Below are 23,505 nucleotides of genomic sequence, written 5' to 3'. Positions count from 1 at the left end.
ATGCCAGGCAAGGTTTAGATTGGACATGAGGAAAAGGTTCTTCCCCCAGAGGGTGCTGGAGCACTGGAACAGGCTCTCCAGGGAGGTGTCACAGCCCCAAGCCTGACAGTGTTCAAGAAGAGACTAGACAAGCCCTCATGGTGTGAACTGTGGGGTTGTCCTGTGCAGGGACAGGAGTTGGACTTGATGATCCTTGTGGGTCCCTTCCAACTCAGGACATTCTATGATTCAATTATATGGTTACTGAAGTGCAGCAAAACCTTGAATTTATGGCTCCAGGCAAGACCTGTTTTCCTAACAAACTTCCCAGAAAGTTATCAGTAAGAGATGTCCATACATTAAATGCACAGAACATTTGGAGGAATAGGAGTGAAATAATCTGGGTGTACTTGTGAAATTCTGCAGTCATTAATTCCTCTGCTTTGATACTGCTGGGTGGACTTGACCCAGTAGGAGTAAAATTGTGCCTCATGGCAGCAGCAGCGGTTGTTAGGAATTTTATTTTAATGGAACTCTAGTGTCTGAGAAGTCACCCTTTTCAATGAGGATGTGCTGTCTCTAGCACCCCCAGGCTGATCACCAGACTTGTTACTCCTTAGGCTATACTGCTGTCAGAAAAAAATCAGGTTTTCATTTTTTTTTTTGTCTTGACTCCATTATCATCTGTGGCCTTGGATGTAGTGTTCCTGCGTTACCCAGAAACACACCAGTTGTGAGCACAGCATGACACAGTTTGCATTTTGTCTGAAATTGTCTTCCTAACAGGGCTCAGAGTGTGATGTGGAAACCCCAGCCAACTTTGGAAAATACCTCGATGCATTTTTAGCCTTCACAACCCATCCCAGCCAGGTATGTAAAGGACTGGAAGTCTCATGTATGTCTATGTAAGAATGCACATGTGCAGAACTGTGCTAACCTGCCGGAGACTGCAGAACTTCAGCTGCCTGATATTGCTCTCCAGGCTCTCCGTTTCAGCCAAAGACGTGGAAGGCAAAGTGGTTTCTCCTTCATTATCACCCCGTTAGGAACAGTGCCCGATACAGAGGTGCTGAGTAGAAAGTGCAGAATTTGCGATCAGCCCTAGTATTTAGCTAGAGACTTTCGGCATTCTGGAAGTTAAGGTTGTGCCTGCAGGGTGCCTTGGCCTGGCCTGAACCGTTGGTGTGATTTGCTATTGCCTTCTGGTAGAAAAACGTAGTGGTGGAGATTCCAGTACTGAAATCCTTCTCTGTTCCCCTGTTTTTCCTCTTCTCTCCCCAGTTTCTGCGCTCTTCCACCCAGATCACATGGGGAGCTCTCTTTCGGCATGAAGTTCTGTCTCACAACCCCTTGTTGCTGGCCATGATCCCCAAGTACCTCCGTGCATCTATGACCAACCTAGTGAAGGTATGGGATCGCTGTGGCCAGGGGAGTGTGAGAAGGGGCCGAGGTGAACATGGCCTGTGGATTGTGGGGGAGAAACTACATTTTTATTGAGTCTGCCAGAGAAATGATCCCCAGGCTGCCGAGCAAACAGCTCTATCTCAGCACTGTCTGCTCCTTGCCTTCGATCTTCATCTCCTTGGAGATGGTGTTAGGTGTGATAGGTGACCTCCCTTCCTGACATTGTCTGCTCTGTCTCCAGGTGGGCTTTCCTTCTAAAACAGACAGCCCCAGTTGTGAATACTCCCGCTTTGATTTTGACAGTGATGAGGACTTCAATGCCTTCTTCAACTGTAAGTTCCCATGACCCTGCGTGGAAGCTGTCATCTCTGCCTTTCCTCTTGTTTTCAGTTGCTGCCTGAGCATGGAGCCTACCATGTTGGCTTGCAGCTTCCATTTGTGTCTTGGCTCTTTCAGTCTGGATCCTGGAGTTAAATTACTTTAGGATTTTCCTGTGACAGCTCAGGAGTTTTGTTTTACTTACATTTGTTATTATTTTCCTTGCTGGCCAGGTAGGTGGCCAAGTAGCATTTGCTACCTAGTGTCAAAAAATATGCACCTCTTGGTCATGTAGAGGAGGAAATTAAACAGCCTGGAGTCATGCTCAGGTTAGGACAGGAAGGCAGCTTACAAGACTTCAAATGTCATTCCAGAAACAAAATCTGTGTTGGCCCTGCTAAGAAGCCTCAGTACCAATAGTAAAAGCTGAGCAATTAAAATAGCCAAATTTGACCATGATCTTAAACCAGCTAACTAGGAAACCCTGAGTATTAAGTTTTTTCTTTCTTTCTTTTTGTATTTTACTTCTCAAAAACTGAGGCTGGTTCTCAGTGGGTGGCATAGTTTAGTACTCACTTGGTGGCTGGGAGGATATATTTAATAAATCACTGAAATTATTAGTTTTGACATTTATGTTTGAAGATATTAGGTGTTACTTTTTTATTGCTTATTAGATAGTTTATTTTTTACTTATTGTAATAAATCTATTTGAATGGAAATAGAAAAGTAGCTAAATGCATAAAGCCAGAATTTGAAATAGCTTTAGCGAGTTAAATGATATTGAAAGTATTACAGATATCAGAAAATAAAACAGATTTGAAACACAAAATAAAATTACTTGATAAAACAACTTTTTTAAACAATGCAGGTTTTATCTGTAGTCAGCAGAGCTGATTCTTTCGTATGATCATGTACTGGAATATTTTAGAACAAAGGAAATTCCTGTTCTGTCCTTTGCTCTTCATATCTTTGAAATCAAATACAACACTTTTGGATTTTTTGAGTTCACATTAGTTAGTTAGTCTAGAATCTGAACTGGGTTAAGTTGAATAATCCAGAAAAAGTGTGTTTAGCTGAAGGAAGTGGTAGTTATACTGTTTTATCTGTCTCAGTATCTCAAGGTGTTTTGTAAGCAGCGAACATATAGTTTGAAGAATTTTTAAAATGATAAATAGAGGTTTAATTGTAGTAAATCTGGCTTTACCATAGATTTTCATAATTCATATTGCATTGTAATTGCACTTCTTTTTATGTTAATCCATCATCTTTTTAGTCCATTTAAATGGCTTTTAAAAGTTGCCCATCCTGTTACGCCTAGTTTACTGACTGTATGTCTGAGCTTACTACACAGCTATTGCCAGAGCAACAGTCCATAACGTTCCCAGGTCTGCAAAGCTGCAGGCGAGCTTTTGGGAAGGGAGCTTTTGTAACACCAGCTTGTTGCATGGTGTCTGATTTTTTTCACTGCAGCTTTCCGAGCCCAGCAAGGAGAGGTGATGAGGATGGCTTGTCGTCTGGACCCTCGAACAGGCTTCCAAATGGCTGGTGAATGGCTGAAGTACCAGCTGACAACTCCTGTTGATACCGGACCTATGAACTGTAAGTTACCTGGGTAAAAAAAAAGGGATATGAGGGTTGTTTTTTAATTCAAGCCAAGAAGAAACTTTTTTGCCTTTTTTTTTTTTTTTTTTTTTTTTAAGGGAAAGCCAGGACTCAACACTTAAGTTTTCAGGCTTTTAAGATCTTTGCAAATTAAAAGCAAATCAAACCCACCCCACCCCAAATTTAACCCTTTGCAGTCTATATATGGAATAGCCAAGGTAAAGCCACTGGCTCCTCTTTTCCCTCCCCCAGATCTCTGTGCAAAACAGATGGAGCTGTCACTCCAATGCAATTTTACAATTACGTGGGCTTTGTTATCTCCATAACATACTTTATTTTTGTCCAGGGAAGTTCTGCCAGTCTGGCAAATCCCTTTGTCAGTGACCTTGCTTTCCTCCCATGAAGGAAGGCCACATGGAGCTCTGCAAAGTCACACTGAGGGCAGTCTTGCCTGCAGTGCTGAGTCTGGGCATGTGGTCTCCCTCCTTTTCTTTTCCTTGCTGTGATTTGCTGATGTTGCTCCCCGTAGTATCTCAGAGATCGGATGTATGTCTCAGCAGCCCTCACTTGAATGAGGCAAATCACACAGGAGTACTTTAGTTGCTCCCAAGGCATCCCTGCTAGGCATCTGCAGGGATTGCTGTCTGACTAGAACACTTGTGAATGCTGAGGTGTTACAGTGCGGGTGTTTGTCAGCCGGGTGTTGTGCGTGGAAGGAGGAGCATCGTGAGAGCTCCAATGTTCTCTTCCTTTCAGCTAGGACAGGCGAAGGTCTCTGCTCCATCTTCTCTCCATCCTTTGCACAGTGGGATGCCATGACCTTCTTCTCAGAGAGCGTCATCAGCCAGATGTTTCGAACCCTGGATAAAGACGTATGTGTACCAGATGCTCATGCCTGCTCTCCTGACTTATTCTGGGTTGACACGAGTGGGTTTTTTTCAGCCATGTTGTCCTTGAAAAGGCTGTAGTAACTGGTTACCTCCATGCAAAAACCCAGATGGTTTGTTGAGTGATTCTTACGAGGAGTAGTGACCCTTCTTTAGAGGGGGCCAAACTCATACTGGCTTACTCTGTCAGGCATGTCTTGGTTCTGGGTGCTATGCCATGAGAAGTCACAAGAGAGCACTCAGGTGGCGTGCTTTGACATAGTGCCTTGCTAGAGAACAAGAGGACAGCTTAAGCACAAATTTCCTAAATTTATACTTCTAATTTTATTTTTAACTTTTAACTAAATGAAAGAAATTCATGCTCAGAGAGTGCAAGACCAGAAGTGATTTCCTTCTGCTTTTTGTTCAGCAACAGGCAAATCAGAAGGAAAGCATTTTCTTTCTCAGCCTAATGCAGACTAGCGTGATTATTTTTATTAGATTAGGCTGCTCATGCACTTGAGTTCATCATTCTAATCGCAGTAAAATAATTGTGTGGATTGATACAGTTGGCTAAGCGTAGAATCTGTTGGACAGAGTCAAGAGAACTGGGAGCCAAACCGAGAGGAAAATTGCCTTTCCCAGAGGTGCAAGCAATATTATGGGGGCTTGAGACTGGCATCTCAAAATCACCCTACCAATGACAATGCTGATGTCCTTTTTCCCTTCAGCAAGTGCACGTAGTGCACAATTAAACCGAGGTTTCTACTGCTTTTCTTTCTGCTTTGAGAACAGCTGTGTTCAGCTGAGAGGCCTGATAAGAGCAGCAGCTCCATGGCCTGGCTCTAGGAGTTGGAGGATGAGTACTACAGGCTGAAGTACTGAGTGTTGCATCCTTTCTTCTTTCCTTCTGCTTTCCCTTTTCTGCATCCGTAGGATATTCCAGTGAATGATGGCATAGATCTGCTGCAGCTTGTCCTTAATTTTGAAACAAAGGATCCTCTCATCCTGTCCTGTGTGCTCACCAATGTCTCTGCTCTCTTTCCATTTGTCACTTACCGGCCAGAGTACCTACCACAAGTGCTTTCCAAGGTAGGTACTTGCAGACCATGCAAAAATCAAGGAGGCATTGTATCAATCAGTCAAGGCCCTTGTATTACACTAAACTTCAGGAATTAATCCTGTAGGTGTTACTGTCACGGAAGAACTATTCTTTCGTGATGGGGAAAAATGAGACTGAGTCTTGTTCAAGAGGAAACCGTGTAAAATAACACAAATTTTGCAGTTCCTAGCCTTAAATCTGAACATTAAGTGTACACTCTGGCGAGTAAACACCATGTTTTCTTTCAAGGCCTCGCTGTGTTGATGAATCATCTGCCAACTTAGTCAATGGTTCTTCACTGATTTTAATGAAATTGCACTAAAGTCTTATGATCTATTCCTTGAGCTCAAAACACATGTGGGTGCTAGATACTTACAAATTAGATGAGGTTTTTGATTTTTCCTCCCCCTTTTCACAGCTCTTTGCTTCAGTTACCTTTGAAGTTATAGAAGAAAGTAAGGTATGTCTGAATTACTCTCTACTAATAAGCTGTAAGAATTGGATCAAATCCTATTCTGTTTGAGAGCATGCTGAGTCTGAAGACTCCGCTGTAGTAGTGTTCTCTAGTATAGGGCTGGGAAGTCTAGATATAACTGATCTGTTCTTGGCTGACATAGCCTAAAAAGCTTTGGCTCACATACTTAGGCAGCCACAGGTGTGGTCTCAGGCCAGTTCACTTAGTCCCAGAGTTTATGCTGGTCTTCCTGAGAGTGAAATCCCTTTGCTAGCTGTGGGTGCTCTTCAATGGGTGGTATATGTGGCTGTGAAGGATGGCTGTAAAACTGCCAGCTACCTAGGGAGTGCTTGGGGTCTTGAAATAGGGAGTAAGCTCCATAGCATCCACTCCCCTTGAACACAGCTTGTTTGAGTGTGCGTTTCTTGGGTTGGCTACTGCTCCAGGGGAAATTCGATTATTGCATGATTGTTTGGGGTGAGGGGTGTGGAAATGCTTTTTTGATCTGTACTCAACAGTGCAGAAAACTGTGTTTAATGCATTTGTTTCTTGAGGATACCCTGCGCTTGTCTGAACTTTTGTTTTATTGCATTGAAGTTTGTTGTGTCTGTCCAGGCTCCTAGAACTCGAGCAGTGAAGAATGTAAGAAGGCATGCATGCTCCTCAATCATAAAGATGTGTCGGGATTACCCTCAGCTTGTCCTGGTATGTAAATTCAACTCCATCATGAAGAGTCTTGCCTCAGTTTCAGCTAGATTTTGTGGGATCTTCAGCTTCCTTGGCTACAGCCTCTCTTTCTTCCAAGAAACATCCCTGCTGTGCAAATGGCAGCATTTTATTCCATGCACCTCCCTTCTTTTCCCCCGCCCCTGAAAAACCTTTTGGTTTATGATTTAAATGGTAAAGTGATGAGTTAAATGCAAAAGGGATGAGGAGGAGGATACAAGCAGCACTAGATTTGTTTTATTGGAATGTTTGCTGAATTTCCAGTTTGTCACTTGTGGTGATCTCAACTGATTCCTAAGCTGTAGACACTAGCAAAGACTAGTCTCCAGGTGTTCTTCTGTTACTTAACAGAATGTAGGAGCAAGAGGAGAGTATCTGTTTTCTGGATTAGCTTGAGAAAGTCAGAAAAAACAAACACATTTTAAATCCATGAGTCGGTGTTCTGTTTGGTTTTGCTGAACTGAACAGTCTGCATGCAACATGTGTAGCTCTGAACTGCTTTCTTTAGTGGCGCTTGTGTGGAGAGGCTCTAGGATTATTGGAGCACCATAAGACGTTGCTAGTTTAAACAAAGGCATTTTTTGAGGATGCTAATTAAGGTAATTTAGAGGTTCCAGTCTGCATTCTGCAATAGCTGCTAAGAACTAGGGCGTTTGTCTCAGTCCCACTCTACGTGTCCTTGAGCTACAGTTCTCTCTTGCCCATGGGCAGCCAGTCATCTTCACTGGAAGAGCCAGGGGCCCACATATGCCCCAAAATATGTTCAGATGACTTTGCTGAATGATGATTGCTAATGCTTTTACAAAGTTAAAGAAAGACACGGTTGCAACTAGTGTGGGGAGAAATTCAGCTGTTCCTGTGGAGATAGTGATAACCATAGGAATTGTTATTAACATAGTTGTGAGTGAAGAGGTGGAACAGTCCTAAGTCTGGCACTTGAGAGCCAAATGAGTGAGGTACTTTCTGCAAGCAAATAAAAGCACCAGCACTATTTTGAAGTGTGGCACTACTGTAAGGGATATGACTGCCTAGAAGAGAGGGATTTCCTCTGCTTATTTCAGTCACTCTGCAGACTAAAGTAAACTGGATGCAGGATGATGATAGAGGAGTGGGGAAGAAAAGCAGTTCTTTTAGACTGAACTTTCACAGAAACTTGAGACTGAGAAGGAAATGGCTATGTAGATAAAAGGTAACTTCGACATGCTCCTCCAGCTGTTCCATGTAGTACAGTATGCCCCACCTCTGCCTCCCCCAGCGGCCCTCCTCCACACCAAGTGCATAACGTTCTTCCACCTGGATGTGTTTTCTAGCCAAACTTTGAGATGTTGTACAACCACGTGAAGCAGCTGCTCTCCAATGAGCTACTTCTGACGCAGATGGAGAAGTGTGCTCTTATGGAGGCCCTTGTCCTCATCAGCAACCAGTTCAAGGACTACGAGCGGCAAAAAGCTTTCCTGGAGGAGCTCATGGCTCCTGTTGCTGGCTTGTGGCTCTCTCCAGAGATGCAGAGGTATGGGTCATTGTTCTGAGCTTTGAGCTGGAGATGTTGCAGAGGTAATATTGTGCACAATAAGGAAACATGCAAACCAAATGAGGGGGGCACCTCGTCACCTCCTGCGCTCTGGGCAGTTGTGGTAATAGCTCTTCTGCATTTTAGAAACTGCCAACTGAGTTTAAATGCTGTGTGTTGAAAATCACTGGGTAGGAGTTGTTTAAGATGATAGAGGAACACTTCCAAGAATCCTCAAAGCATTTGCAGAAGATTAGAAATAAAAGATGTTTTAGCTCATCTTCAGGACCAGGTAGGAAGCTGAGCTCTCCTTACTAAAGCTGAGGTGTCCTGCAGCATGCACAAGAGTTTACCAGCAGGGCTATCTTCATAAGAGATTCAAAGGTTATAGGTCCCCATGGCCCAAGAGAACTGGAGAGGTTTGGAGAGTGCACACGTCTCTGGTGCTTTTTATTATGTTCCTACGTATAGTGTAGACTAGCTTGTTTCTCTAGCCTGCTGTATTTGTTAAGACGTTTAATGCCAGTGCAAAGCTCTACTCAAATTCCCTGGTACAAACAATATTCCTTGTTGCTGTCTTTTGCTGCTGCCAGAGTCCTCTCGGATCCTGAAGCCTTTATCTCCTACGTGGGTGCAGACAACAAAATTGCCGATCCAGTCTTGGAAGATCCTAGTGGCCTGAACCGCTCTAGAGTGAGTATCATTACTAGAAGAGGTGTAATCCTTAGTGAGATGACACTTGCCTTCTTCCATCCCACATTGCTGTTGTGGTTACACACAAGATCTCTTCTGAACATCTGCTTCTTCAGGGTGTGGATCAGCAGAATAACAGGATGGCTTTTGCCTCTTTAAGCTATAGTAGCGAGCATGTAGGCCGTGCAAAACCATATTATTCAGCAGAGTGAAGCACACTGTTCCCTACTCTTGATGTGGCAGAGTTTAGTTTTGGAGGAGCAATTGGTTTACATGATTTTTGGAAACAGGTGCAGTGAAATGTGCTTTTTGAGCCAAGCAGTAGTGAAAGCATCATGCTGAGACTACAGCATGGAGTATAATTAAAATTAATCCTAGGAGATTTGTGTTGTTCAAGTTGTTAGTGAAATGTCTTCACTTCTTGGGCAGACTGCAAATGGAGTTGGTATCTTTAGGTCTGTAAAAGACACTGAAATGCAGTCCACAGAGCTGCACTTGTAATTTGGAGCTAATGCAGTTTGACCACTGTGTCATCACAGATCTCTGTATTTGTCCCAGCACATGAAGGACATGAGGAACTGATGGTGCAGACCCTTTCTCTTTGGAGGGTAACCTGCGTGGTTGCTTGCGTACTCATGAGACTGTATGCATTGATTGTTTGCTGTATTTTATTGGCAGCAAACCCACCAGAGTTTGTTCCTGTCACCAGATTAGGCTCAGTGTAGAGCGTTCTCTTTGAGATGGGGTGATGATGGGGTTTCTCTGTATTAAGGTCGTGCTCTGGCTGAGAAGCACTCTCTCCACATCTCTTGCTGCAGATAAGTTTTTGTGTCTACACCATTCTGGGAGTTGTGAAACGAGCTCGTTGGCCTGCTGATACTGAAGAGGCGAAAGCTGGAGGATTCCTGGTGGGTTACACACCCAGTGGAAATCCAATCTACCGTAATCCCTGCACTGAGCAGGTCCTGAAGCTTTTTGACAATTTACTCGCGCTTATAAGGTGGGTCAAGTTGACTTGAAATCATTTATGTTGACTTAATCTCTGAAAGCCAAACTGTGATAACGCTCAGGGCATGTTCTCCCAGTGAAGCCAGAGGGAACACAGGCTGGTGCAGATGCCCAAGTACTGTTCCTGACTGTTCACAGTGGGGAATGGCACTGGGCAAACTGAAGCCTTCTGAATGTTCGTTGGCCTGGCCTACAGGAGGCCATAAAAGCCAATGGGAGCTTGGGCTGGGGTTGTCTCCTCCACCTCCACTGCTATAAATCTGCCACCCAGTTAATCGTTTTTCAACTAACATCTCTGCTCTGCCCTCAGCCCCTGCAAGGCCACCTCTCCAGTCACCACCAGGGCAGTCCCAGCTCTCATCGCATCCTGTTTGCGTTGTTCTCTCATCAGTGTTAAATTAGGCTGGTTTTGCTGGACATGAACACCCCCTCCTGAAGCGCTGTCTGCTACTGAAATCTGTGGATGCATACTCTCAGGCTGTTGCTACCTTGCAGTGCCTCTCTGCACATCACTGGTGTTGTGTACATGTGGGGCAGCCAGAGGAGGGAGCAAGAGACGGCAAAAAAGGGGAATCCTGAATAACTCAGTTCCTAGAATTATTATGGAGGAATCTGTCTCATGGTAACTGCTGGCACTGAGATGTTGCCAGGCTGATGGGGCAATTTTGTAAGATAATGCTACATGTTAAGTACTTGAAAGCTAGAGGCTCTGTCCTTGGCAGGAGCCAAGGAGCTGTTGGGATAGAGCATTGTCATACCCACTTAGACTTTTCAGCTCCTAGGTCTGTGAGAAGAAGTGCCCTATTACTCAAGCTCTGTACAGTCAGGTATGTTTCGTAGTCACTGAGCTCAGGACTATGCTGCTTCTAGTGAGAAGCAACGTGCTGGACTGTTACGACAAGCACATGCTGCCTTGCCCACTGTCACTGTGCTTCTCATTGCCAAGCTCTGTAGCACACCAGGTGGTGCTCTGACCCGTCATCAGGGTTGAACCATCTTGTTATGGCTCTGCAGCTGTGCTTGAAGTGGTTTTGCCTTTTATCCTGGAAGGCTGAAGGTCCTGGTGATGAGCTTTTGAGAGAGGTTGGGTCGAGAAGAGTTGGCTGAGTAGAGGTAGCCTCATGTCATTTCTTCCAGAGCCTGGAATGTGCTCCATATTGTGGAAGAGCAACTAAACTAGTTCCCAAGGTCTGAACAGGCTGTAACGGATACACTTGTTGGTTGTGCAATTGCTGTTCTTGCCAGAACTTATGCCTTCTTAAAAACACTTGGGATTTCTGTTATAACAAGCCTAGGAAACTATTGTCAAACTGTCACTACCTGTAAAGACGCAGAAATTCTGTGTCTGTTTGTTTGCCACCTCCAGGAAAACGCATGAGCTGTGTTCTGTTGCCAGTTCTTCCTCATCTACATAAAGGAAGCGTCTCCCTGGCTGGTTTTGGAGATAATGTGTCTGTGGTGTTTGAGCATCTCCCTTGCAGAACAGAATCCTTTCTGATCACGTGGTAGTAACATACATGGAGTGGCCTGTACTTCACTCAGAGGTATCCAGGCTTTTCTTAAGGCTGGATGTTCCAACAAGAACCAATGAATGATGTATTAAGAGCAGTAGATCCTCCACTTCATACCTTTCTTGGCTGCTGCTGTAGAGGCCTCTTTGTCTGACAACTGCAAGCTCATAGTCTTTCAGTGCAAACGTTGATGCTTATGTCTTTCTGGAGAAGTTGGACTTTGTGCTATGGAGCTTCTGGTGTGTTTTTTTGCTGGCTTTTAGTGCCTTTTCCATGTGCTGCTTCCTCAGGTCCTCTTTAATATGGATTACACAAGAGAATATGGAATCTGTAGCAGCTTGTCAGCAGGCAGGGAAACTGCCTGTGTTGAGGATGCCTTCAGCAACATAGTTGCATTACTGTGCGGGGATGCATGCTTTTCTTAGCCCCGTGCCATTAGGCAGCTTTCTGTGGGGTTAAGCAAGGTCCATTGCTGCTCATGTGCTTATGCAGAAAGCAGATGTGGAAGTCCCCCCAGATGGTGTTACTGTGTGAGCAGATCTGCAAGCAGCAGCCACATGGATCTTACTGAGCAGCTGAACTGAACACCAGGCACCAGTATGCAAAAAAACAAAGGGTATTGAGCAGTTGGGTCTGCTGCTCTCTGGATGTTGTGTGGTGGTGGTCTGCTGTGTTTGCAGACAGAAGCAATGGAAGTTGCTAAGCCACTGGGTCTTTGCCAGGTTAAGTAGCTTGAGGGTGCATTGTGGATGAGACCAAAGAGCTGAGAGGAATGATAAGGAGTCGAGGTAAGAAGGAAAAATAAGGTAGTTTTGAGTGGCATAGACTGTGTGGTGTTTTCCCTGCCAGCCTATCTTTTTGTGCCTATCCATGTTTGTGTTGGTAGCTATATGTACTGAATGATTTTGAGGTTGCTTTGTTAACCACTGCTTGGACTTTTTGTGTGATGATACTTCTGTCCTCTGCGGTACCTCATTTCATCTAGGTGCTTTCTAGGTTCTGGCCTAAATTGTTGTGTCCTGAATTTAAACCCAAATCACGATCTCCTGCCACCTTTAGATTAAGGCGCATTTCTAGAGTCAGTAGCTGCATGAACTGATTAGCACAGCACCTTTATTGTGCTGGGATTTACTCGTGTTTTGTTAGAAATGGACTGGTCAGGCTCAGCAAGTGCTTTGCACAGAAAATGGCCTTATTGGAACTCCTCTTGATGAGAAGCTGACATTACCAAGGCATTAATGCCAGTGAAAGAATTGTTGGATAGATATGGATGCTGTAGACATTTTCAGGGTAGATGGCTCCAGCTTTAGGTCAAGATTCTTTAAGCTATCCTAAAGGACTCATCTTCTGGCCTTCAAGCCCATCTCTTTAGGCATCAGACACTCCTTCCAGCAGAGCTGTGACCATCACTGAAAAATACACTCCCCCAAGTTCTGCCATATCCTTTGCTTGTCTGTTCTAAGGCATAAATGTCTCTCGAATTTGATTTTTCCGTGTTCTCCTGTGTGTGGGTTGCCCAGGCGTGCTGTTCAGTGCTGAGAGTCTCAGCTGGAATGTGCCTAGGGGCTACATCTTCATCATATATGAGAGCTCTTGGATACTTTTTTAACTCCTGTGAGGTGCAGCTGATTAGCCATTTTCCCTTCATTACCACTGGGACCTTGCTAAAGGATTAATTAAGGGAGATCAGCCTGTGGGTGAACATCTGTTCTCCCAACTGTCAAACTTGAGAAAATGCTTCAAGGGCTCTGAAACAATGAAGGACAGGACCACAACTTCAAGGTGTGACTGTCTGACCCATCCTGCTGGGATTAGAGCAGTGGGATTTCAAGGTTCGCCCCTGCAATTGCACAGTCCTCATTGGCCCCATTGCCCTTCTGCCCAGCATGAGGCAAACCCAGCATTGGCATGAAGCAGGCAGGAGACATGCAAGAGGAGATTATTTTAGTAGCTAGGTTTCAGGATAGCTTCAAGCAGAAATACCGTTTTTTGAGTCAGCGGAACAAACTTTTGTGGAGGCTGGGCTGCTTTTCAGCCCTGCTTGGAAAAGTAAAACCAATTTGTGCCCCTTTTGAGGCCTGTTGCACAGTGTTAGATCCAGCCCAGAATGAGAGTATGAGTCATTAAGAAGTCATTTGTGTAGCTTTTTCTTATGAAACTTATATACTTGCCTTCCTCACGTGCAGTGAGCAGGGAAGTATTTAACACTTGCAGGGAGGAATTGGGTAGTTACTGTTTTGGAGCTAACCCAGGCTCTCTGCAAACTCAGGCAGACATCACTGCATCAGGGTTGCCAGGACTGTGAACAGAGGCCATAAAAAAAAAAAAAAAAGGAAAACAAGAAAAATTAATAAATCATTAAGACATGAGTGAAAGCTGAGACTCTGGAGAACATACCGAGGTCTGTCCATGCTCCCTTCCCCCAGCCATTCCCATGTACCCCCCTGCTTTGGGAAACGCTGCTCTAGGGGGAGATACTGAGTTGCCCTTGATCACCTCTAGCAGCAGGTACAATGGCATTGCAGTTTTGGAGGAGGCTGCAGGATTTGTGCTGTGTGCAGCTGGCGACACCCAGAGTGGAGGTCTGAGGTCTCAAAGGAGAGAGGTAGGTGAGAGAGACACCCCCTGCCAAGTCCAGCTCTGAGTGTCACTACCCTGGCTTAGAGGGGACCCATTTTGGCCTGGATGGCAAGAGCCGGCCACCCGTGGCTGAATTGGTATCCCTGGTGGAGAGCTGACCGTGCCTGTCCGGGGGGCACATGTGTCTGCCATGAGTAACATCTGATCGGACTGATGTTCTCCCTAGAGTCCCTCCGATGCCACCTGCCATTCTGGGGACTGTGACCCATCCCTGGGGGGCAGTGTGTGCATTTTGGAGCTGAAACAGCCCCTCCCTCTGCAGGGGCCTTAGGTGCAGAAGATCTTTTGAGATTACACGATCCTCATCTTGTCAGTTTTTAAAATACATTCTCTGATCCCTTTGGCCAAGCTAATAAGCTGTTGCCAGCATCAACTGGAGAATTGCTGGGAGTTTTTACTGCCAGTGCTTGCAAGGGGTGGGGTGAACCTCGAATAAGTGGAAGGGGCAGCCAGGAAATTCAGGACATGAGATGGAGTCACTCCATGTCTCTGTCAGGTCAGCTTCCCCAATATTTTTGCAGGTGGGGAAGGGGGATCCCATGCACACGTGCTTGGTCTCACCTTCCTCATCATCTGCCTCAGAGGAACTGTTCACAAGCTGAAGGAGAGGATCCCACTGTCAAGGGCAAAAGGGATTGACCCACATGAGTATAAACCAAGTGCTCTTCTGTTTCAGGACTCACAACAATCTCTACATGCCAGAGATGGTGGCTAGGCTCGGGGAAACGTTTGCAAAGGCCTTAGACATGCTGGAGGTGGAGAAGAATGCCATCCTAGGTAAGGGGCTTCTCTTCAGGAGGAATGTGTGGGTGGATTCTCAGAGGTATGTGAGGTGTAGTGGTCCATCAGTAGCAGTAGAAGTGAAGAAGGGTTGGAGAACCAGCTTCTTCATAGTATTTGCAGTTCAGCTGTGTTTTGAAAAAAAGGGTAAATAAGTTATTTGTCTCAGACAAATAGGTTTCTTCTGCATTAAATGAAGGGTACCATACCAAACTGCCTATCCCAGCTGGGTGGTGGTCTCTGCCATGTGGCATTTCAGGCTGGAGAGACGGGGGGTGGTGTAGAATTAGTGCTCAGCAGGATCCCTGATTGCTGGTACACAGACCTGTGCTGGAGGTCAAGAGCCAAGTACTCCAGTATGACCCTGTCATTTGTTTCCAAATGGTTATTAGAAAGAGGCTTTTGGAACCCTCTTAGAACAGCTTTGAGCTTGTGAACACAGAAGCCTTTCCAGCCAAGCAGAAGCGTGTGGCCTTGTGGATGAAGTGTGGACCATGACTCTGGAAACTGGGGTTTAATTACAGGTTCTGACAGGCAGTGAAGTATTTCAGGGAAGTTGCTTTGTCTTTCTTATCTCCATTTCCTATCTGTCAGTGCTTTCTTTACCTGTTTCCTGGGACCTATAAACTCTCTGAAGCACTCATATACAGCAGCAGGGCCTTTATCTCTGCTCTACAATTTCAAATATCATAGTTCAGCAGTAGCATGTGTCCTGAAAGACGTGAATACAAATCTGAAGGGGTGGGCTACTAGAGGAGCTGTGCAACTGTCAGCTTTGCCTCTGACTGGATTCTGATAGCTCCAGTAAGTTTTGCTTTGGAGAAATGAGGGGACTGTAACAACCTTAGTGGGAACACCTCTGCTCTGGCTGCAACCAGCCTGAACTTGCTTGACCTCTGAGGGGAGGTTCTGCCCCAGGGTTGCTGCACCTCTTCCCATTTGGCTGCACATTGCTCTTGCCAGGCACTTCCCCCTCTGCCATTAGGCTGGCTGGTGCCTGCCCAGCACATTCTGAAGGTGCACTGTGCTTTCTCATTAATATAGCTGAAGCTTATTCTTTCCCACAGGTCTCCCTCAGCCTCTGCTGGAGCTTTATGACTCCCCTGTTTACAAAACGGTCTTAGAAAGGATGCAGGGCTTCTTTTGTACCCTCTACGACAACTGGTAAGAGCACCAGATATCCCCCACACAATCCAGCATTGCACAGCTGGAGCAGTAGGCTACTGCTGGCTGCTGACTTCTTCTAGAGTTAGGCTTTTTCTGTGAGCTGTGTCCTGTAATATCCAAGTATGAATTGCAGTGGTGAACTATAATCGGTTGTTGTAACCTACCACATACACATGTAACACAGTCACTGGGAAAAGGACCTCAAAATGTGGATCTGCTTTTAGCTCTTCTGCAGTTAGGTAGTCAGATTGGAGCACTTACCTGATATCCTGACCTAATTTGTCTATTTGCCACTTTTAATTATGTGTTAGGATACATAAGCACTTGAAAATGCATTTTAGTGCTTAAATACTTAATTCATTGTCCAGGTATCCCAAAAAAAAAAAAAAAAAAAAAAAGGAGAAAAAGAGATTGTGTTTAAATTCCTCTCTATATTTAAGAACATGGCAACCATGTAATCTCAAGATGATAGGTGCTTGCAGCCTTTGCAGGCCAGAGGCATGGTACCTGTTATCTAGCAGACTTGCAACTAACTTGTTTTTTTGTTAAAGTTTCCACATCCTGGGAAATGCAGGCCCCTCCATGCAACAAGATTTCTACACCGTTGATTGTCTCGCCACCCAGCTCCTCAGCTCAGCTTTCACCAACCTCAACAACATTCCTGACTACAGACTGCGTCCCATGCTCCGTATCCTTCCATCACCAACTCAGGCCAGCTAGGGAGGTTTTGAGCACGTAAACTGAAAATGTGGTGGCTTCTGAGCATCGTTTTCAGTATGGCCACGCCAAAGAAGGGTGATTGAGGAGGTGAACAAATGGATACACCTGGTGTGGATGAGGTGTGAGTCTAAGAGGGCATGAGCAGAAACAGCAGTGCATGGGTCAGAGAGAATAAATGCAAGGATTTATGTGGTCCTGAAAGCACCAGGAGAGATGGGTAGTACCTTCTGGGGGGCAAAGGGGTTGGATAGTGTAGGAGCTTGGCAGTAGGGTGTCTGACTAGACTTTGTGTTTGTGTGGGAGACCATCTAGGGTTTCCAGCCTGCTTTCCAGGGCTGAACATTCAGTTTCATAGCTAGAAAGTGGGCACTATGTGCCCTCAGCTGAACTGCCAGGGGAAGGGGCTGAATCTCTGCTTGCTATGTAGAGATGCCAGTAGTTAATTTAGGGCTGTGAGAAAATGGGCTTTGAGGTGCCTGTTGCTTGACTTCCCAGTGGATCAGTTGGTTTGGGTGGTGTGCTGCAGTCTCCCCAGCAGCTGGCCATATGTGCTGGGTCTCTTCCTTAGCTGGTCTGTGCAGGTGTGTTTGTGAAGCCCTTGGTACTCTCTTGCCCTCCGGAATACTACGAAACCTTTGTCTGCCCCATGCTGGGACCACTCTTTACCTATCTGCACATGGTAAGAAAACAGCTTGTTTGATGCCTGTTCTTGGCAGCCCAGACTCCACGTAGCAACTGGCAGCAACATGTGAGAACATCTGTCTCTCCAAAGCCAGCGGAGACAAGGGCAGAGCCTCGATGCGTAATCATTTTCATGTTGTTTAGGAGGCTTTTGTGGTACATGGAACCCTGGCTGTTGCACAGCACTCCTTGCTGTGAATTCAGACCTGTGGATATCAGCTCCTCAGCCTTCAGCCCTGAGAATTTTTGTGGGTGTTTGGGTTTTTTTTGCCAGTGTCCCCTCATTTTCCTGACAGCTCACTCTGATTTCTGCAGCCAGCACAGCCACAGCATCTTTAGCACAGTTGGTAGCAGTTTTTGTCCTATTCAAAATGGGGCTTGGCAAGCACTGTATTTAAAGTTCTTGGGCTTCTATCAGCAGCCATCACTTGGTCATCTTTACATGGGTGTCCAGCATGGCTCCTTAGGAAGGTATTGAATCTTCCCTTTTGTCTTGAACAGAGGTTGTCTCAGAAATGGCAGGTGATCAACCAGCGAAGCATGCTCTGGTAAGCTTTCACCCCTTGATATGAAAGAGGGAAATGAGGAGTGGGATGGAGCTCAGGCCCTTTGCCCAGGGAACAGCCCTGGCAGCAGAAGGCTGGAAAAGACTGTGTTTACCCTGACTGTGACTCACTCCCTGTGCTCGGGCAGAGGAGATACTGACTCCCTTCACATTAAAACCTGTTCTCCTCAGTGAGGATGATGCTGCAGATGACAACCCCGAGTCTCAGGAGATGCTTGAGGAACAGCTGGTCAGGCTGCTGACCCGAGAAGTCATGGATCTCATCAGTAAGTGAAATCAATCTAGGTCCTCTGGGATGTTTGGGAAGTTTGCCTGGAGAGGACAACAGGAATTTCCAATATGCAGTAAAATTTTACTATAATGACCAGTAGTATTTAACATAATCCTTAGAAGCCAGGTGTGAAACAGTTAAGCCTGCCAAAATCTTCGCTAAAACCTAGTAAAAGATCAATTTAAAACCTTCAGAAGAGTGTTTTCTTTCTTCCCTTTAGCACTCTATGGTTTTGGCAGTTTCCTTTTAGGAGTACCATCCTCCTTTGGAATCTGGGCTCTCCTTTTCCATGCCGTAGAGCGCAGTATGGGACATTGATTTGTGGACAACCTCAGTGTAGAGCAGTTTCCGTGCTGGCAATTGCCATGTCTCTAGTGAGACAGAAAGGAAGAGTCCCCTCCCCCAGGCAATCTCCTTTGTGTTCCCTTTTTCCAACATAGTGTTTTTACCAGTGTTGCATTGAGAGCAGAGAGGCTGGGAAAATTGACTCTGCATAGAGATTACAGGTCCTCAGCCTTCTATCTCCTTTCTTGATCTGCCTCAGTGCTGCTCTTCTCAGGTCCTAGGCTTCAAATGGGTTTGCTGTTCCTGGTTCTCAGTAGTCTGAAGCAGCCATCATGCAGCAGGTTCCACTGTGGGAGGATGCTGTGGGTGGGGTCTTTCAGCCTTCCAGGTATAGTGCAGTATTTGGCTTTTTTACTGGGCTTTCAGATTCTTCATATACTGGGTAAGAGCTGGGGGAGCTGTGAGCCCATCAGAGTCTGTAGGATAATCTGCATGTTCTGAAGTAGCATCTTCCCTTTTCTGTTCTTCTGACCTGCAACTGCTTTTGCAGCTGTTTGCTGTGTTTCCAAGAAAGGTGTTGACCATAACACTACTGCTGCTGTAGATGGAGACGGTGAGTAAATGCCCACCTTTGCCTTTCCTCCTCCCCTTGGTGTGTGCAAGCACTTTCCCATTTCTTAAGAGGGCGAGGCTGGTCTGTTGCTGGAAGTTCTGTGTGAGGGGTATAGGTGTGGTACAAAGCTTTCAGCTCTGTTCTGGCCAGTGTGTCTGGGGGACACAGAAAAGCCACATCTAGCCTGGGAACAAATGTGCTGTAGAGTTCACAGGTAGCATGTTGGAGCAGCTGATTCTTCAGGTATCAAGAAGAGGGGGATGTGCAGAGCCTTCCTGAGAGCTTGGAGGAGGCTAGTTGGGTGCCCTTCCTGCACCCACAAAGGGTGGGGGCTTTCTGCATGAAGAGAGAGATGTCCAGCAAGCTGTGCCAGCATACTTACTCTGTGTGCTGTCTCCTCACTGCCAGCTTAGTTCTCGCTGTGTCTCCCTCAGGATGCTGTGTTCACAGTGCTGCCTTTTCTCTGCTCTGCAGATGATGAGGCGATGGTCACAGAGGTGACTCCCCCTGCCAGTGCAGAGCTCACTGAGCTTGGAAAGTGCCTGACGAAGCAGGAGGTAAGAGCACACACTCTGACTTCTTCCATCCTTTCTTTGTACTCCTTATCACACCAGCCAGCTGCCGCTACAGAGATGCAGGCCGCTGGGGCATCACCAGTGTGACAATCTTCTCTTGTGAACATATATGATTTTTAAGGACAGCCCTGCACATTCAGCCCCCAAGGTGCTCCCTGGCTCTGCCTCCATCCTGAGTGCCCATCTTTGTGAGGAAGAACTTCACTCAGCAGCTCTTTTTTTTTTTTTTCTTCCTGTAAAATCTGGCAGATTTAACACAACCCACTACACACAGTACCTTCATCCTGATACCTCTGTAGTCCTCCTCTCCTATGGGCACCTCAGCAGCTCCGGCATAAGCTTTTGCACTGACTTGAGAGTAGCAGCGGATGGGAGTCCCTGGGTGATGAAGAGAGCGGGTTTGCCTGATGTTGGTTCCTTATGGCTATGATGGTGCCCACTGGGTGCCTTTGAGCACCTTCATCTGGGGCAGCAGCAGCATGCAGGATTCTCAGAAGACAGCCCTTAGGAGCTGCTGCAGAGTCCCTGGATTGCTTCTTGGCTCCCTTAATGTATGAACCCTGGAGATGGGGAATAGTTCCTCTGACTGGTTTCCCTCTCTACCTTTTTTTCAGGACGTTTGCACTGCAGTGCTGATCACTGCCTTCACATCCCTCTCCTGGAAGGACACCTTGTCCTGCCAAAGAACCACAACACAGCTTTGCTGGCCTCTGCTCAAACAGGTACCTCTGGGAGGAAAAGGGATTAGTTCTGACAGGGTTGGGAGAGGAAGCTCTGAATGTTGCAGGAAGCACAGCTGCTTCACTCCTGGGCACCTTCTCTCTCAGGAAGACCGAGCTGCTGCAGAAAGGCAGTCAGGCATCAGTATCCTGCTTCCATGCTGACACTGCCTCTTCCCCAGGTGCTTCCAGGAAACCTCCTGCCTGATGCTGTGTCCTGGTTTTTCATAAGTGTGCTGAAGGGCTTACAGATACATGGGCAGCACGATGGCTGCATGGCAGCTCTTGTCCACCTGGCTTTCCAGATCTACGAGGCCTTGGTGAGAAATTCTGCTCTTTGTCCAGATGCCAGGTTGGCTGGGGAGTGGTAGAAAACTAATCCCATGCCTGCTTGGGTAGGGGCAGAAGATCTGATGGCCCCCCCGGGAGGGCAGGGCTGCTCTTCCAGCAGAGCTTTGTGAACTGTACTTCTCCTTGCAGCGCCCTCGCTACACTGAGCTGAAGGCAGTGATGGAGCAGATCCCAGACATCCACAGGGACTCTTTGGAGCAGTTTGATTCAAAGCTTCTCAACCCAACACCACAAAAGGTAGCAGACAAGCGCCGGAAGGATCATTTCAAGCGCCTCATCGCAGGTTGCATCGAGGTAGGTGATATCCTGGAGGAAAATGTATTTGTTCCGTTTCACACCTCTGTCCTGCAGAAGTCTGCTAGGTGGCTCCTGGACTTTTGTGAGGATGGTGGCATTGGAGTCTGGTACACTAAGTTAAAAGCTGGGAAGCTGGTGCAGAGGTGGTTACCCCAATGCCCTGGCACTTGGGAATGACCAGGCCTGAGATTTCCAAAAATGCAAGCAAGGGGTGTGGGCCTCAGGATTGCTCAGAATCTGGGGTCTGCCTCTGATCTGCAACCAGGCTGCTTCTGAGCTGAGTCTGGAGGTATGAAGGCAGTAATGACTGATGCCTGTCTGTCTGTCCCCTGCAGAAGCCCCTTGGGGAGCAGTTCCGCAAGGAAGTTCATATCCGGAACCTCCCATCTCTCTTCAAAAAGGTGAAGCCATTACTGGGGACGGATATGCTAGAAAATGAGGATGGAGAGGGCCTCACTGCACTCTTTGAGCCCTGAGCCTGGGATGCTGCAACCATTTCCTCACCTACCTTATATTTTGTCTCTCCTGGTAGTAAGCACATTAGATTCTCCTTGTCATTGCCTCCACAAGCGTTCATCTGAATAAAGACCCTTACGGGTCCTGTCCCGTTCTCGCTACACTGGGACGGGGCCTGTGGTGGCATTTGAACCAGTCTATTAAGCTTTCCCTGATTCCTTCCCCTGCCCTCCATTGGATGAGCATCTTCAGACCTCTGCTTCTCTGCAAGGTGGGAGCTGAGCCCATAGACTCTGTTAGGTAAAGCCTGGTCATCCTGCAGCCTTGGGTCACTCTTGCTCCACTTCTTTATCCCTTGAGGTTTAGGATTAACTCAAAAGGCAGAGTAGTGCACCAGGTGAAAAGGGGCTACTCTAATCTTCCTCTGGGTGCTAGTAGCCAGGCTTTGCAGGGAACACATCAGACACTCCTGTCATGCCTATCAACACCTGTCCCCAGCGGACTGGTATTCTGATGAATCCGTTTCCCTCCAGGACGCTGGGCCTTGGGCTGAGGGCTGTGTGCCAGGTAGCCTAGTAGTGCTCTAGGATCTCCCTTGAGATCAGCCTTTTTAAGGTGCAGCTGCTCTCTAGAAGGAGGCAGACACTGTCATACCTATATATACATATATATGTATATATAAATGATCATACAGCTTGTTCTACCCAGAGCCAAATGGAAGGCTTTTACTTAATGCCAGCCTTTCTTGGACATCTCTCAGGGGGAGCAGGACAGATTTTTTTTTTTTTAATTATTTTTTCTTTTTGCCATGCCCTGTAGACTAGAATGTGGCCAGCACAGGGTACACAAAGTCTGGACCAATACCTGAAGCACCTGCAAACCAAAAGGGATCTCCTCACCCTGTTGCTGTGGAGGTGGCAGTAGCCCATGTTTTTACCCAGTCTGGTACTTCTTGGAGAATTGCATGGTGGGGCAGGAGGGGTGGGGTTTATACTGCAGTTTACAGGGGGGAGCCAGGTCAGAAACCGGGTTTTAGATGAGGTGGGACTCTACCAAACCACTCCAGTCTGCAAAACTGGTTCTTCTTACTGACAACTGGTTCGCTCACTCTATCCTAGTGTTAGTCCAGGAGCTGGGAGGGTCTGTCCAGAGCTAGCTGGCAGTTTTGCCATCCAGGAGACAGAGCAAGTAATAAATGGTGGCAGGTGGAGAAGGTGGTGTCTCCACTTGGTCAGGCTGGACAGAAAAGCTGGGGTTGGGAGGGGTGGGAGTGCAGAAAGGAAGAGCAGGCCTTGAGAATCCACTCACCCTCCTGCCCCTGCTGTTCCACCAGCACCCTCCACTTTCCTCCTGGCCTAAACTTTTTAAACCTCTGAGCTAACATGGCTCCTGGCTCTAGCACAGGCTGGGTGTATTTATTGTGTTGTGAGATTTTTAACATTCTGTGACTTCATGCTAGACACAAGGGGGTTTTTTTAAATGGTTTTTAGAACCTTTTTTTGTAGGAATGTTTAAATCCGAAGCTGTCTCTGAACTGGTTGTTACACCTCTGAATGTCAGTAAAGCTATTCCAGTTTCATACCCATGGTGTCATGTTTAATTTTTATTATCTGTTGCAGTAAGACCTGGGACCTCTGCTGTGCCCAGGCTGGCTTCCTAAGGATTGTTCAGCTCTTTAGAAATCCTAAGGATTCCAGCTACCAAAAAGAGAGCACTTTTGCTGGTAGTCAACATACATGATCAAGGAGGGTATGAACCATTCCAGGCTACATCATTAAATCCAACAGCAAGGGGCAAATTGCATTTTAAAGTGTTTATATGTCGCTCACAGCTGGTTTATATTAATTCCACAACAGCAGCTAGATTCCAGTTTACAGCCTGCCAGGTACATGTTGTCAAAGCAAAAAGGTATGTCTATTCCAGGGTCTGACCCATAAGCAATACGGGAAATATGCAAAGCCATAGCACAGAAAGGTGCATATGCTACTAAAGTAGTCTCCAAGCACAACCCCAGCTACTGCTAGGAGGAACAGTGTCCTGTGATAGCACTGGAGTTCAGCCGTACCTCCCTCAGCTGACTTTTTCATTAACATAGGAAGGTGATGTAGTGATTGCCTTCTGTCTGTCCCCCTCACCTGATGAAGGTTGCACAAAAGGTCTCTCTTACAACAACAGCAGAAGCCTTTAAAGAGGTGGGCCTCAGCAACAATGT

General features: G+C 46.4%; 1 protein-coding gene across 11 annotated transcripts in view; it reads left to right on the top strand.

Annotated features, from left to right (window-relative positions):
* The window catches only part of XPO5 (exportin 5), a 29,570-nt gene extending 6,707 nt beyond the window's left edge, over positions 1-22,863 (top strand). For 3 of the 11 annotated variants that reach the window (XM_080342997.1, XM_080342993.1, XM_080342994.1), the window contains 22 exons: positions 766-849; positions 1,261-1,386; positions 1,625-1,715; positions 3,172-3,300; positions 4,060-4,175; positions 5,106-5,261; positions 5,690-5,731; positions 6,323-6,430; positions 7,762-7,961; positions 8,555-8,654; positions 9,473-9,654; positions 14,490-14,590; positions 15,661-15,757; positions 16,312-16,448; positions 17,062-17,159; positions 17,663-17,709; positions 17,898-17,992; positions 18,833-18,895; positions 19,370-19,452; positions 20,085-20,192; positions 20,372-20,509; positions 20,670-21,315. In XM_080342997.1, coding sequence (XP_080199123.1) covers positions 766-849; positions 1,261-1,386; positions 1,625-1,715; positions 3,172-3,300; positions 4,060-4,175; positions 5,106-5,261; positions 5,690-5,731; positions 6,323-6,430; positions 7,762-7,961; positions 8,555-8,654; positions 9,473-9,654; positions 14,490-14,590; positions 15,661-15,757; positions 16,312-16,448; positions 17,062-17,159; positions 17,663-17,709; positions 17,898-17,992; positions 18,833-18,895; positions 19,370-19,452; positions 20,085-20,192; positions 20,372-20,509; positions 20,670-21,014 — 2,646 coding nt within the window. In that variant the 3' untranslated portion in view covers positions 21,015-21,315. Of the gene's footprint in view, positions 1-765; positions 850-1,260; positions 1,387-1,624; positions 1,716-3,171; positions 3,301-4,059; positions 4,176-5,105; positions 5,262-5,689; positions 5,732-6,322; positions 6,431-7,761; positions 7,962-8,554; positions 8,655-9,472; positions 9,655-14,489; positions 14,591-15,660; positions 15,758-16,311; positions 16,449-17,061; positions 17,160-17,662; positions 17,710-17,897; positions 17,993-18,832; positions 18,896-19,369; positions 19,453-20,084; positions 20,193-20,371; positions 20,510-20,669 lie in introns of all 11 variants that reach the window. The other 8 variants (XM_080343001.1, XM_080342998.1, XM_080343000.1 and 5 more) reach the window with 5 other exon arrangements.
* The last annotated feature ends 642 nt before the right edge of the window (positions 22,864-23,505 follow it).

The sequence above is a fragment of the Nesoenas mayeri genome, assembly GCF_963082525.1.
Source record: "Nesoenas mayeri genome assembly, chromosome: 3".
Classification (NCBI taxonomy): Eukaryota; Metazoa; Chordata; class Aves; order Columbiformes; family Columbidae; genus Nesoenas; species Nesoenas mayeri.
This window is presented reverse-complemented; position numbering and strand designations above follow the sequence as displayed.